Here is a 15,203-nt window from a genome sequence, read left to right as displayed (position 1 = left end):
CACACACACACACACACACACACACACATTAGCCATCTAAGCTCGTTGCATCGGAGGATTTTCGCGATCTTCACTTCTAATGCACTGCGCGAAATTGACAAGGCTTGCATTTGCAGACGCTGCCGCCGTTCCGCGTCTAGCTCAAAACATCTTTATCCGCCCAGAAAACAGAAGAGCAGGCTAAAATAGCTTAGTCACCGGTCCCCAAAAGCAGAGCCCGCTGGACAGCGATCTTACATTGCTAAATCTCTCTGAACTCAAATGAAACTTAACTCGGATTCGGCATAGAATACATAGAAGTACACTATAAGCAAGCAATGATCCATCACTTTACATTCCTCCTGTGTAAATACACCAACGCCAATACACTAACCCCACCGTGCAATGGAAGTTAACCTCTTTTCGGCGTACCTCATCCTCTCCCCCCAATTTCTCTCTTACCGGCTATCCTGAGCACAGCTCTCTCAGCTGGATCCAGCACAGACCCTCCTTGAATTTTCCTCTTGGATCTCTCGTGTTTAGGTAGATTCCACGGTAGGGTGTCGCCCGGAGCCGGAGAGAGGGAGCCAGATTTTTGGCTGAAATCCTCATCATCATCGGAAAAATCCGCAGAGGAGGAAACGGAGCATCTGTAAGATACGTTTCCCGAGCTCTAAAGAATAGAGGAGGGAAAACGAGAACCGTAAGCATAGTAGCGACAAGCAACAACGGAAGAGAGTACATTTCCCTCCCCCCTTCAAGAACCGAGCGGTTTTCGCTGTTTAGATCGCCCTCGAGGAAAATCAAACCTGAAGCCGGACACTACCTACCCGACCGCTACTGACTTGGTAGGCTAACCCGGTGTTTTGTTTTGTTTTTTGAAAAGATCTGTGGACAAATGGCTCACCATTGTTGCTTACACGCTGCCGGGCTGGGCTTAAATCCCACAGCCTGCAACGGTGCGGAGAAACAGGCTCAGTGGAAATGCATCTGTGGGGAGGCAACCGGCACACAAGGATCCACCCGAGTTGCCCAAAGAATCACAAGCCAGAGGGAAAAGGGGCCGGGAAGAGAGAAAAATTTAAAAGCAATAGCAATAGCAGCAGCAGCAGCTCCGAGTCACCAAGCGACCTTTGGCTCCCCCACCAGGCGACAGGAAAAAACGAGCTGTTCGCTCTTGGATGAGTAGCGGGGGAGGGAAGGATGCCAACATCACCGCTCCCCCCCAATATCCAGGATGCGGGGCAGGGCAGTTGCCGAAACCACGCCCTGGTAAGTCCCTTTCCTTCCTTCCTTTCTGGAAGGGGTTTCACTTCTTCCCCCAAAAACGCTCCCCGACGCCCCAGGTCACCGGGCCGGCAGGAAATGCGGCGCGTCGGGAAGCCGGGAAGAGCACAAAAGGCAGGTGGCTGGGAATGGAAACACCGCGCCGCCCGCTCCGTTTTATGACGATCGCGTCTTTTTTTTTTTTTACGGCTGGAGGATTGGAGAGATTCCCTCCCTCCCTCCCAATCGCCGCCGGGCAAGCGAAAACCGCACCGCCCGCAATGTAAACAAGAAAGGATGCAGCGCAGGCAGGGAGAACCGGGGAAGAGAGGAAGGCGCTCCCGGCTTGGAAGAGCCTTTCAGCCCTGCCGTTTCCTGGGACGGCTTGCAATAAATGATGATGAATGGGAGGGGGAGGCGCAGAAGGGAGATAGGGAGGGATCTTTGATTTTACCTCCCCGCTGGAAAGGAAAACGTTGTTTACATTTATGGATCAAGGTCTGAGATTACAGCCGGGCCTTTTGCTGTGTCATCTGGACTGCGTCCTATGAGACGCAGCAGGCCATGGTTGTAGATCTCTTTTTTTATTGAGACTTTTGACCCTGTTTGCTTCACCATCCCTTCTTCTTCCCAGCATGATTACCCTCTACAGCAGGGGTCACCAACCTTGGCAACTTTAAGTCTGGTGGACTTCAACTCCCAGCTGGCTGGGGAATTCTGGGAGTTGAAGTCCACCAGGCTTAAAGTTGCCAAGGTTGGAGAACCTTCCTCTACAGCATTCCTTAGATGGGCCTACAGCAAGCTTGCCCGATCATGGGCCTCTTTGCCTGCTTTCCTGCCTGCCTTCATTATTATGCAATGCACTCTTGCCCACCCTCTTAGAATCATCTTTGTGGAGAAATTCCCATTAGCTGCTTTTTGGAGTGGGCTCAACTGGTGAGAAAACTCATACTGACTGGAACAGCATCCCTAGCACATTAAGGCCGTTTTCTCAGCAGGATTGTATCATCTGACCAGAACTATTGTTGTCCAGATGAAACAGCAATGAAAACAGGTATTTTGTCACCACATCAGGAGCCAAGTGACATCATAAAGCATTATCAATTACTAACAAGGAAAAGGAGTCACCATATGTAGATCATTTCAAAACCCTTTTCAATTCCTCAATTCCTTTAGAAGATTTGCCCTTTTTTTTCCTTTGCTCTTTCGTCAATTTAGTGCAGTGATCATGACTGATATCTATTATTTTTAATACAGCCTTGTATTTTTGGAAGGGAATTTGCAATTCATACTTTCAAAGCTTTTAATAAATGTTTACCATATTACAGTAGTAGCATGGTTTATTACCTTCTACGATCCTATATTCCAGTAATGGAAAAAAAAATAAGAGATCCAATCTGGTTTTATATTCCTTATGTAGCAATCATACCTAAGCCTTATTAGATTATGAGACGGTGAATAGCCTTTGTTGCCACACACTGCTATCACAGTGAGATTATCTGCTAGTTTGGTAATTATTTAAAGAAGAAACCAGTCATGTTTGTTTTCTAAGAAAAGAATGAAAGTTGCAAGGCTTAACCCATTCATGACCTTAGATCTCAGAAGCATCATTCCACTTTTTTCCTGCATTATGTTGAAGAGACATGTGATTTTCTGAGATGCAAATTAAATGTTGGATTTAAGCCTTTGTAATTGTTGACTACAATTAATTTCCAGAGTTACACAGGAGCTCCTTTTAAATCGGAAAAATCAGTCCTTTGTGCTGAATCATGAGGAAAAGTTTACCAATCAAAAGATAAGGCTAAAAATATGAAGAAAAAAACCTAATGGTCATTTCTTATTAAATCATATCGAGTTTATAGACAGGGGATCCAGATATTTACAAGAAGCATTCAGAAAATTTAATGTAATAATTGTTTCACTGAATTTGTATACAATATGCTAATATTTTTGCACAATGCAAAAACCATAGGTTTTGCATCATCTTGAGTAAATCAGCGGCAATGCTAAGTTTGTAAACTATGCCTTCAAGTAAACAAACCATCAAATTCTAATAATCCTCCACCATAAATCACAATGAGTTTGATCATCACACTTAAGGAGAACAAATCATATTCTGTCTTAAATAGGATATGAAGATCCAGCCAATTATTATTTATCCTTGAAAGATACATTTTTAGTCTAATCCCCAAACCTTTTGTACAAATGTTAAATCTTATGTACTGAAGGAAACCCTGTTTATGTTTACTTGCTAGCTTATTGCTGTGTAAGTCATATAAAAACTACAGATGGTTTAGTCTTTTTAGTTTTGTTGTAGTTCATTTCAAATAAAACAATTTGGGATATTCCTGGATGCAAAAAGAGTCTGGGTACCATTTATTCAACAAAGGATGAAACTGCATGAACCCAACTTATTAGTTTTTAAAACATCAATACTAAATATTATCCATTACTGTAAAAAAGGGTGTTTTTATCCATATGACTACCTGAGAGACCCAATTAAGATTCATACAGTGATTTGAATGGCAGGGTATACAATTCCAAGGAACCAACTAATGGCACCTTAATTTTGGTCCCCCAAAATATTTATTGAACGAGCTTCTTTTTGGCCTTTGAATGGCAATTTAATATAATTTGGCCAGACTTTTGATTAATGATATTATTTTATTTATAGTTTTATATTAATTCAGTTAGCTGCCTTTGTTGTGTATAAGGGGGAAACACTTTTAAAAATAAAAATAGCAATAGCAGTAGTTTTATAAGCACTACAGAATAAAACAAAAGGAATTTTATTTGTCTGCTGTCTATCATGGACTTTGTTCAAGTTATACCTTTAGATTGCTTTCATTCTGTATAGTGTTTTGCAATAAAGTGAGAAAAACCGATGTATGAATACACTATATATTGTAGACAGTATGTTGAGAGACAGTAACATCCTTACTTTCAAGAATTCTTTTATTTCTGCACATTCATTGTTGCTGTTAATAAATGTGTGAAGATATTATTTTTAATTTACAAATGTGTTTTCTTATATTTTTACTTTAGAACTTTAAAAATCAGCTCTATTTCCGATTCTCATATGAATTTTTCATTTCCTGTCCCTAATCATAATACTGTTATCTATGCTTTGAGCTGAGAGATAAAAAATATCACAGCTTTGATGATTGCACGACAGGATTTATTTTTAGTCTTTTAGACAAACCAAATATATTAAAATAAATAACATCTCAAAGAAAAGCAGCTGAATCCTACTAATATCCTGTTCAATAGTTGTGCACCACTTCCCCCTATTGGATGCATCTGACCTAGCTATTTTTCCATTAATATGAACATATTGGTTTGGCTGGAAAAATTTTTTTAACTGGAATTATTACCAAATATGAAAGCCAACACTTTAAATACATTTAAAAACAAATAAAGGGATGAATTAATGGCTATTTAACTCAACAATCTGGCTTACCCATCACATTAAACCAATCAATTTGGGTTGGGAGATTTGGGTCACAGAAAAAATACTGTGTAAATTAAGTCACTTTGATTATCTGAAAACAACAATGACTTTAGACCACGGGTGTCAAACTCAATTGTGTCTTGTGACATCACGTGACATTTTTTTTGCCTTTGAGGAGCTGGGAGGGGCGTGGCCTGCATGTAATGCACCTGGCCAGTTTGACACCCCTGTTTTAGACTATAGTTGGGGTGCTGCCACTGAGCAGCTCCTGCTCCTGATTATCACATGAGCCAAACCAACTAGTGGGACCCTGAGAAGGACACCACTTGGATGGCATTAAAAGAAGCAATTACAGTTGAGTCCTAAGTCAAAGTCTAATAGCTAAAGGCAGAAAATGTAGCTCTTATGGTTCCTGTGCGGTGAGGTTCAATAAGCTGCTGTATTTAACAATTCAGCAGGTGCTGTTTGCATCAGCTCCAACATTTAGACTATCCTGAAAGGCAGCTCCTGATGCAGTCCGTTGCAGTAATCCAGTGACGAGGTTACTACACTTGAGATCAGTCAGGCTAGGCTAGCTTCCACATACTCTTTTATGTACATTGTAAGTAACCCTAGCACTTAAGTATGCCTATCAAATAGTACATAACAGAACAATGATTCATAACTTTACAACATCATATTCTGAATATAAAAGCAGTACTAGGAACCAAAAGAAAAACAGATTTCAAAGCCAACTTTTAAGATAGAAGAAATAATTCTTAATTTTTATTTCACTTGAACTAACAAATACGGTATATGGTCTATGGATTGGACCTAAAGTTCAGAATACTGTTGACTAGCAGAAGTCAGTGATTGTCTTGGCCAGCCTTCTGCAATATTTTTGTTGTCGTTACCTTTCACCCTAGTATACGTCATTTGATTCTCTGGTGATCTCCCATGGAAATTTACCAGGTCCATTCCTATTTAGTTTTGAAGATTATGACTAAAGAAAAAAACATTCAGCAAAGAGGACCTATGAAGCTTTCACATCAGTTCTATCATTTATACACATAATTGCTAATGTTTGTGACAAAGATAAAATGCTCCTTTTCCTCATTTGAACAAGAGTGCACATATACATATGCACCAATTCCTTCAAAGAGAAATGCAGGAAGAGGAAACATATGTGGCTGAGCTTCATATACTTTTTCCATTTACAAAACAATGGCTTCTATAAGAGGATGTTATGAAGAACAGCAGGCACTTAGATTATTCTGAGTTTATATTCTGCTGCTTTTACAACCAAGATGTGCTAGTCAGACAGGACCCTATCTTAGAATCATTGCTCTATCTTAGTTCATTACCAGCCTTCCCAAACCTCCTGTGCCTAGGCTAAAATTATCACACTATCTTGAGCATTATGGATGCTATAGTCCATCATATCTAGAAAACATGTAATTTGGGAAAACTGGCTTTCTCTCCCTAGTTTCAGACAACAGCTTTTCTCATATCTATTAAGCATCATTAGAGACTGGATCTCAGATCTTTTCTATTCAATCTGCTGACTTAAAAAAATCTACTCTTTTAACTGTGAGAAAACATCTTATTTTTAAAAATCCCTTTTTTTCCTGTTCAAGAGAAGACATAACTTTCAACAAACTACGATACAGGTAGCCTTTCACCTATGATAACTTAATGACTGTTCAAAGTTACAATGATGCCTTAAAAAGTGACTTACAATTGGTTTTTGCACTTACGACTCTTGCAGTGTCCCTATGGTCACATAATAAAAATTTGGCTGTTGGGCAGTCAGCATGCTATTTACAGCAGCTGTAGCATCCCAGGGTAACATAGTTGCTATTTGCCATTTTCCAGGGGGCTTCCAACAAGCAAAGTTGATGGGGAAGCCTGATTTGCTTAATGACTGCATGATTCACTTAATAGCCATAGCAAAATAGTTGTAAAATTGGGCATGACTTTGCTTATCAACATATATTCCAGTCCTGATTATGATCATAACTCAAGGACTACCAGTAGAATCTTTCTCCAAGCATAACTTGAATTGAAATATGGCTTTGTGCGGGAGGGAAGGATACTTACTGACCCTCTTACCCTTGAAAAACAGGAATGGGCACACCTCATTCACTTAATCTAGCTTTGATTTACCACACTATATTCTAGACCAGGTCTGTCAAACTTTCGGCCCATGGGCCAGATGCGTCATATGCTGGCCAAGCCCATGTCCAATTTAACAAAGGGGAGCAAAGTTCCGATATGTCACGTGATGCTGCCGTAACAACATGAGTTTGACACCCCTGTTCTACTCATTCCCTTTTTCTTTCAGAGGCTTTTGATATGACGCAACATACTTTTATTGTGTCCAGTAATTACTACTAGGACATGTGCAGGCATTTCAAATGTTACTGAACTTTATTCCTGTATATCTAAATCAAAACATTATTGCAATATAATAAACAAAGCATAATGCACAATAAAACATTCCAGAATTTTCATATGTAAACAAGACTATCTCTGCAGTCTGTCACTTTCATTAATGGCAGTGATCTTCTCATGGCATCTAAACAGCCAAATTTTGTCACAGCACAGATGGCTATGATTTCTGGCAGCTATAAAGTAGCTGGGATAAAATTATTCAATATAACAAGGAAGCTTTCTTTTTAATGGCTGGAGCAGTGTTATCTTAAATCAGAATAAAGATACAAGGTAGAAAAAGCATACTTCATGCATTGAGTCATGCTTGATCTACACGTGCATTGCCTCTGCAATACTGGAATTTTTGGGGATTCTGTTTTCCAAATAGCTGAAGGGAAAACATTAAAATAAGAGAAGACCTTATTTCTGTATTTTCAGATATTTTATTCTGTCAAAGTCTTGGCAATCCATAACCAAACTTCTCCCAGAGCCTTTTTAAACAAGATTTGTTGAAAGGGAAAAGTGGATAGGACACAGAAATCTCAGCAATTGGATTGATTTCAGCTCTTAGTACCCATTTTATTTCCCAACCTGATAAGGCGAGAGGTTCTCAGCCTATTAACAAGTGGCCCCTGTGTGAACGGATGAAGACTGTTCCTTTGATTGATAGGAAAAGAATAAAAGGACATCCAGAATGTGAATCTCTGTCTCTCTAGCAATGAAAGAATGAATGAATTGTTTATTGGCCAAGTGTGATTAGATACACAATGAATTTGTCTTGACCATACTATATTGCAAATTGTACTTTTTCTCCAAATATTCAAAGCCAGGAGTAATGGTACCACATCTTTAGTTTTCTGAATGATTTTCAGTGAAAATGCTACATATTCTGGTATGAATTCTCTTGTGCAGCAACCTAAATCTTAGTCTTGCACATGAAGTATATTCTGAAATCTGAAACTTTTCTGCTACTCATTATCTTTGGCGTAGTCTTTTCTTGCTTGCCATCATCATACATTTTATGTTCAGTAATAAAAATGGAGGTGTCCAAAGGCTGGCAAAATGTGATAGAATGGGCTGGAGTAGCACTACCTGTAAGGCACTGCATACATATTGAAGCAAGATGATGCAGAGGATGGCAATGATGGCAGAAAACAGGTCCATGTGGAGGAAGCCTTCCTGGATCTTAAAATTCCTAAGCGCTTGTCAGGAGTCTGAAATGTTTCCTAGGTGCAGAGGCCTAATCTCTCACTCTGCTGTTTGCTAATGAATATATAAATGCCAGGGTTCTTGACTTGGCACTTATAGATGTCTATAGGCTCGATCTTATTTTAATTTTTCAAAAAAAAAATTTGTTAATTAAATGGGACAAAACAAACTGACATATGCCATAATCTTTATTCCCCGGAAATCTCTTTGTTCTCTGCGATTTTTACTTTGAAAAGAAAAGTAATAGGAACCTGTAGCCAATGCTCTGTTCATACAGGGAAAAGAGAGCAGAAGGAACATGAGGTACAGGAAGTCCTCGACTTACAACCATTCATTTAGTGACCGTTCAAAGTTAAAATGGCACTGAAAAAAGTGAGTGACCATTTTTCACGCTTATGGCCTTTGCAACATCCCCACGGTCACATGATCAAAAAATCAGACCTTTGGTAACAGGAATGAATTGGTGAAGGTTGCAGTGTCCTAGAGTAATCACCTTTTGCGACCTTCCAACAAGCAAAGTAAATCAGATTCACTTAACAACTGTGTTACCAACTTAACTACAGTGATCCACTTAACAACTTGCCACAACTGTGGCAAGAAATGTCATAAAATGGGGCTAAATTCACTTAACAACAGTCTTGCTTAGCAATGAAAAATTTGGGCTCAACTGTGATTGTAAGTCAAGGACTATCTCTGTGTTTCAGGACCTCTCGAGCGGGGCATTGGAGAAGCACCCCGCCAGTTTGCTTTCAAGTATACTGATATTTTGTGACTTTTTATTTTCACAGTGGCAGCATATAATATGTCTTCAACATTAAAAGTTTCCTCTTAGTAGTAAACCCTGGGACCGTATTCTTGGAACAGTACAGCCTTCTATAGCTGGGGTGTCAAACTCGTGTCATCATAGTGTTGTCATGTGACATATTGCAACTTTTCTCCCCTTTGCTAAACCAGGCGTGGGCGTGGCCATATTGCGTGACGCATCTGGGCCTCGAGTTTGATAGGCCTGTTTTATAGGAAGCCTGGTTGCTAAAATGCTAGCTCTGTATCACAATCTTTCCTTAGTTGTTTTGGTATCTGCCAGGTTCCTTAACAGTATTGAAGTCCCACAGAAACAAGCCATAAACAGGCAGTGGGTTTGAGGCAGATAAATAAGGAGGACAGTACTATGGCAAGGAGGAGGATCCAGGTTGGCGTATGAAGGTCAATGCAGTGTGCATTTCAAAGTAATGAAGTAGAGAGCTTGTAGGTTCCATTTAGAAGTGACAAACTATTGACTCTTAACTGATCTTCTATTGCTTAAACTTGTCATCAAATTCAGATGTCCTTTATAATATGTTTGATTTTATAAATCAACATTTTCCAATTTGGTGCACAACAATGGGGATTGCATCTACCAAAGCCCACGGTGGCTGGGAATTCTGCAGACTAAAGATTAATACATCAAGAAAAACACAGTTGGGAAAAAGGCTGTCAGAATTCATAGAACTGAGAGGTTGAAAAACATTACTTACTGGCTTTCGAGTAGGTGTGACTTGAACAGAGTGGTAGAATTCTGGCTGGACCCTGCTACTTTTCTTGATTTTTCTTTTCTTAACTGAAGTTTCTTGTTCACTCACTTGATGTGCTTCAACCAGGGGCTGTATTTCTTCAAGGCGAGGGACTACACGCCTTCTAACATGGCGTGGACTTGCTCTAAAACCCTGTTAAAAGATTACCATTAAATCGTATTAGGTCTGCTGGTTCTTGTATTCTGTGCGACATGCATATTATATCAAGTACATCTAGTGGTTCTATCTGCAGAATTCAATCTACTTTGAAATATTAGCAATATTATTATTAAATGTTCTTGTTAAGTCTTGATTTTTTCTCCTATAAATAAGTAAGAAAAGCCTGAGATAATTCATTCAAAATCCAAGTGAATCTTTTAAAGAATTCAACCCAAATCACTGCAGAATCTTGGTCCCAAGGTCCAAACCTCCCAGACAGTACAGAAGATTTATCACGGTTCTTCATACTGAAAAATGCTAAAAGGGAAATCAGAAAACTGTATCACTTCATCTAATTGGAACTGTAAATAATTCACCATGATGACCAAAGGATAAGAGCTGCAGAAGAGGCCTTTTTGAAGACTATCCTGTCAGAGAGATTCATTTAAATGGCACCCAACAGAGGAACTTCAATTTATTACTTCCAAGCTGTGGAATATATTCCCTCATGAACTGAATTTAAACCCCATTCACTCTGCCCTTAGAGAAGTTTTCCATAGAGCTGTCTCGAGCGTCCAGGTTGGGAGGAGCTCCAGTCTCGGCTCTCACAGGCTGAGCTTGAAATTGAGGAACGCCCCTCACCATCACGTGGTCCTCGGGCGCTCCCCAGTTTTTTGCTCAGCCTCGTGGCAGACAGGCTTTTTTTCTCTTGCTCCAGTCGTTCAGCATTCTAGGCCTCTTCTTCTCATCGCTTTCTACGTGGATCACCGGCAGGCAGCGCAGGAACTCAGGTTTGAACTCCCCAGGGAGTGTTTTTAACATCCGAACTGTTTCCTTAAGGGGAGAAAACGAGCGCCGAGCGCTGCCCCCCCACCACTTCGTTTGCCGCCTAATCGCTCCGCGCGAGGCCGCCGCTTCTGCCTGCCTCTCCTCGCTTTAGCCGCCGTTCCCCCGCGAACGCCATCTAGCCCAGGGAACGCTTCCTGGTTCTCCCAAAGGGTCGATTTCTCTACTTTTCCCTGGGAGTTTACCGCCGCTGGGGCTGCCTCCGTTACTTGCGGCCTCCATCTTGGGCCCCCTGTGGCGTCCGCCATCTTGGGTGTGCCCTGGAACGGCCGCCATCTTGTGAGTGGCCGCATGGCCGTCCGCCATTACTAGAGGCCCTTTTACAGGCCGCAGCCTTAACTGACCATTAGGCAGCCTGGGACTCCCACGTCTCAGCCTGTCTTTCATTCTACCGACAGGCCTCCTGCAGAAATAGGGCCCGTTGGCCCTGCAGCCTTTTCCCCAGCAGGCGAAGTAGCAGCTCTGCCCCCCCACCCCTTCCCCGGTCCGTCCGGCAGGGGTAGCTGCCTGGCGTTCACCTTCTGGCTGATTGGTCTCTGGGCTAGGCCCTGGTTCGTACCAAACCTCTATTTTAAACAGAAAAAAATTTTTTGACTAAAAGGGGGGCGTGGAACGTGCGCTGGGATTCCCGGCCTCCACGTAGGCCGCATCCAGACCTGGTTTCAGCTTACATTATTCCCTTCTGCCTGTGGCCCCAGGGTCATTGGTTTTTATCAGAGGCCTACCAGTAGGCCGCATTGTTTCCCTGACTCCTGGGCAGATCCTGGGACTGCTCAAATACCTTGCAATCCTGCCTTGGTCTCCCCTAGACACAAGAATCTCTGGCTCATAGTCTCTCCCCAACTAAGGAGTTAGTTGCTTGCCATGTCCCTTCCCCGGTTAGCCCGGCAGGGACAGCTTGGCGTTTATTCTGGCTGATTGGCCCCCGGGCTAGGCCCTACTTCCCAACACGTTGCAGAACGATTCTGTTGCCTTGACAAAAAAGGGGGTGCGATACGAGCACTGGGAGTTCCAGCCTCTGCTTAGGCTGTACCCAGACCCGTTAACCGCCTCGCATTAACCAGAAAATTTTTTCCTTTTTTCTCTCCTCTCCAGATGGCAGACGACAATACCTCTCGTGGCACTTCTCTGAAGGCCGAGGCTAAATCCCACCACCTGCGCAAACAGGCACAGGAACCATCCAAAGCTTCCCAAAGGGATGCCCTCAGGCGACACAGGGCCCTCGAAAGGGAGATTGACAGACGCTCTCATGAGTCAAGCTCTGTGCCCCGGGACCCTTCCGCTCCATCAACCTCCACCCATCCTCCTCTCCCCTCCTCTCCTGCTTCTGCTTCTTCCCCACAGCCTGGACAGGCCCCTGAGGTCACCTTGCCCACCACTGCTGTAGAACTGCGCCCGGAGGAGTCTCACCCACCCCCCATGGCGGAAATACCCGAAAACCTAATGCAGGCTATGGAGCTGGCCATCCGGCAAAGGGTAGCGCAACAGATGCAGCAGCTGGCCGGTCTGGCCCCTCGGCCTGCGGCCCCGAGGCCCTAGGATCAGCGGCCTCGCATGGTCAGGCAACTCCCCAAGGGGACTTAACCTTACCTTTGGAGATGGAGGGGATGGAGGCCCAAGAACCCGGGGACCCTTCCCTCTTTGGGGACGAGCAGGACCTTGACATGGGGTCCCTCATAGGCAGCGAACTCTTTTTGGGAACAGGCCCCTAGAGGGGGACATGTCGGAGGACGAGGGCCTCTCTCCAGGCCAGCCCGCGTTTTTAGGGCTCTTTAAACCGCACCTATTTAGGTCCCTCCTGTTCAAAGCCAGGACTACCTCGGGCCTGAACCCCCTCCCCACCCAACCCAGCGGCGGCAGGGGTTCCTCCCGACTCTCTCTTCTCTCAGCCCGTGGTGGAAACTGAGGTGATCCCTGTCCCGCCCATATTCTCAGACATGGTCTCTAGGCAGCTGGCCTCCTCGGGCCCCCTCCCCCAACGCCCAGGACAAGCGGTTTTTAACCTGGAACCGCAGTTCTCCACCTTGCTCGATCCCTCCCGTGGACGCAGCCCGTGGTAGGCCTGGCTTCCCGCTCTCTACTCCCAGCGACTCACTCGATGCTCTCCAGCCCGAGGACAAGTGAGCTGAACTGGCCCTGTGCCGCGCTCACCTCTCTGACGCCTGGGCAGTCAGGGTTCCACTGCCGCGTCTTTTTCACCAGGTCTTCCATCAAGTGGCTCCAGCAGCTCAAGCAGCATGTTCCCGCAGCCAATCTCAGGGCGCACCAGGACATTGCCAAGATCCTGGCCGCGGCCGAGTTTTGCAGACGCCACCTTCCAGGCGGCAAAGTTCTCCACCAGGGCCATTTCGTCCCAGGTCACCGCCCGCCGTCTACTCTGGCTCCGCCACTGGCAAGCGGACGTTAAAAACAAGGCTAAGCTAGCATCAGCCCCCATCTCTGGGGAAAGCTATTTGGACCGGTTCTCGACCCATTCCTGGCCGAGACCCGGAACAAGCGCAAGTACCTCCCTTCCCTCTCTAGGAGGTCTGACTTCAGAGGTTCCTCTCCCTCTCCTCGCCAGGGTTCTTCCCATTCCTCCTCCTTTTCCAGATACTACCGATCCTCTCCCTACAGATCTCCCTACCGAGCGGAGCCGGATGGGTCCGGAGGTAACTCTTCCAGGAAGCCCTCCCGGGATCCGGGAGAGGTTCGCCGTCTGCTCCCGATAATGCAGTCGTCCCCAGGCGCTTGCTTTTAAAAAAAAAAAAGAGAGAGGAAGGAGTGCGAGAAGGCCAATCTCTACTCCGACCTTTAACCCCTGCTTGCAACAGGCTCCTACCCCAGGAGCACTCTTGTCCTCCTCACCCTGCCCTGGGCAACTGGTCGGCAACACATCTACCCCCATCCAATGCTAGCTGGGGTCCCTCCTTGCGCTCCCGGTCCTCACACAGATCTCTAGCCTTCACTACTACTTTTATCCCCAGTCAAGGCGGCCCTCGGCCAGCTGGGTCCTTGAGCAAAGTCGTCCGCCTCGCCGTTGGGCGGAACCGAACCTGGCTCCCCCCAGGACAGGCCGCTGTTCCGGGAACTCGCTACGTCCAGGCAATTGGTTCCCCGGGGCCTTCCTGATCCTAGCAGAGGGGCCCCTCCTTCTCTCCCGGGTCATGGAGGTAGCCCATTGCCGTGTTCCCCCAGTCTCTAGTTTTAGGGCTCCTCTGCGCCTCCCCTCCTCCTCTCTGTCCCAGAGTTCTCCCAGGGGGATTCCCAACACGGGTCGATCTTCCCAGTCTCTTGAATCACGGTTCCAGTGCACATCTGTTGGCCTCTTTGGCGGGACTGCCTTCTGGACAGCTCCACCTCCTCTTTAGGCCCCTTGTTGAGACATTCCAATCTCCAGGGGTTTCTCCTGTTGGGCATGCCTTCCAGCGGGTCATCAGGGTTCCAGGAGAGATTCTATACCAGACGGGGCCCCACCCGCAGGACTAGCCAAGCTTTGGTATGTCCCAACCTGGACGCTCGAGACAGCTCTATGGAAAAGGGGCGTTGGTTCTTACCTGATACGCTTCTTTTCATGGAGCTGTCGAGAGCGTCCAGCCCCACCCGTAGGCCGTCTGGTGGGAAACCTGGCTGTTCAACCGAGCAATCTAATATTTTTTTTTTCCTGAGTGTGATGAGAACAGGACCTTCCTTCTCGTCTGCGCAAAAACCTGGGGAGCGCCCGAGGACCACGTGATGGTGAGGGGCGTTCCTCAATTTCAAGCTCAGCCTGTGAGAGCCGAGACTGGAGCTCCTCCCAACCTGGACGCTCTCGACAGCTCCATGAAAAGAAGCGTATCAGGTAAGAACCAACGCCCCATCTAGGCTACATCTATTATATCAAGTAGTCAAGTAGCCAACCTTTTGGACCTCAGGGACTACAAACTCATAATTTTAGATCCCAGGAACCACTAACTGGTTCTGTGGGCATGGCCTAATTTGTGGGTGTGGCTTAGTGGTCATGTGACTGGCTGGGATGGCTTGTATGTAAATATTACAAATATTTATATAAATATTGAATTTTTTATAAAAAAGAGCAACTTTTACCCAAAATCAGGCAAAGCAGGCAGGCAGATTGAGTTGCTCAGAATCACAGATTCATTCAGAAATCTGATCTATCTGCCATTGGCTAGCTCAGTCTGTCACACAAAATTTGCTTGCAAGCAAACTCACAAAATTAACTCACAACACACCATGTGTATGTAAATATTGAATTTTTGATTAATAAAGCAACTTTTATCCAAAATCAGGCAAAGCAGGCAGATTAAGTTGCTCACAGAATCATTCAGTGATCTATCTATCTGCCATCGGCT

The 15,203-nt window shown here is 44.7% G+C and overlaps 1 protein-coding gene across 5 annotated transcripts in view; it reads right to left on the bottom strand.

Annotated features, from left to right (window-relative positions):
• Positions 1–15,203, bottom strand: part of DST (dystonin) — a 333,471-nt gene that overhangs the window by 295,701 nt on the left and 22,567 nt on the right. For all 5 annotated transcript variants that reach the window (XM_087916037.1, XM_087916029.1, XM_087916044.1 and 2 more), the window contains exons 3-4: positions 9,832–10,020; positions 442–652 (exon numbers count right to left, since the gene is read on the bottom strand). In XM_087916037.1, coding sequence (XP_087772163.1) covers positions 442–652; positions 9,832–10,020 — 400 coding nt within the window. The remainder of the gene's footprint in view (positions 1–441; positions 653–9,831; positions 10,021–15,203) is intronic.

The sequence above is a fragment of the Pseudonaja textilis genome, chromosome 1, assembly GCF_049901715.1.
Source record: "Pseudonaja textilis isolate UNSWEBS1 chromosome 1, rPseTex1.2, whole genome shotgun sequence".
NCBI lineage: Eukaryota > Metazoa > Chordata > Lepidosauria > Squamata > Elapidae > Pseudonaja > Pseudonaja textilis.
This window is presented reverse-complemented; position numbering and strand designations above follow the sequence as displayed.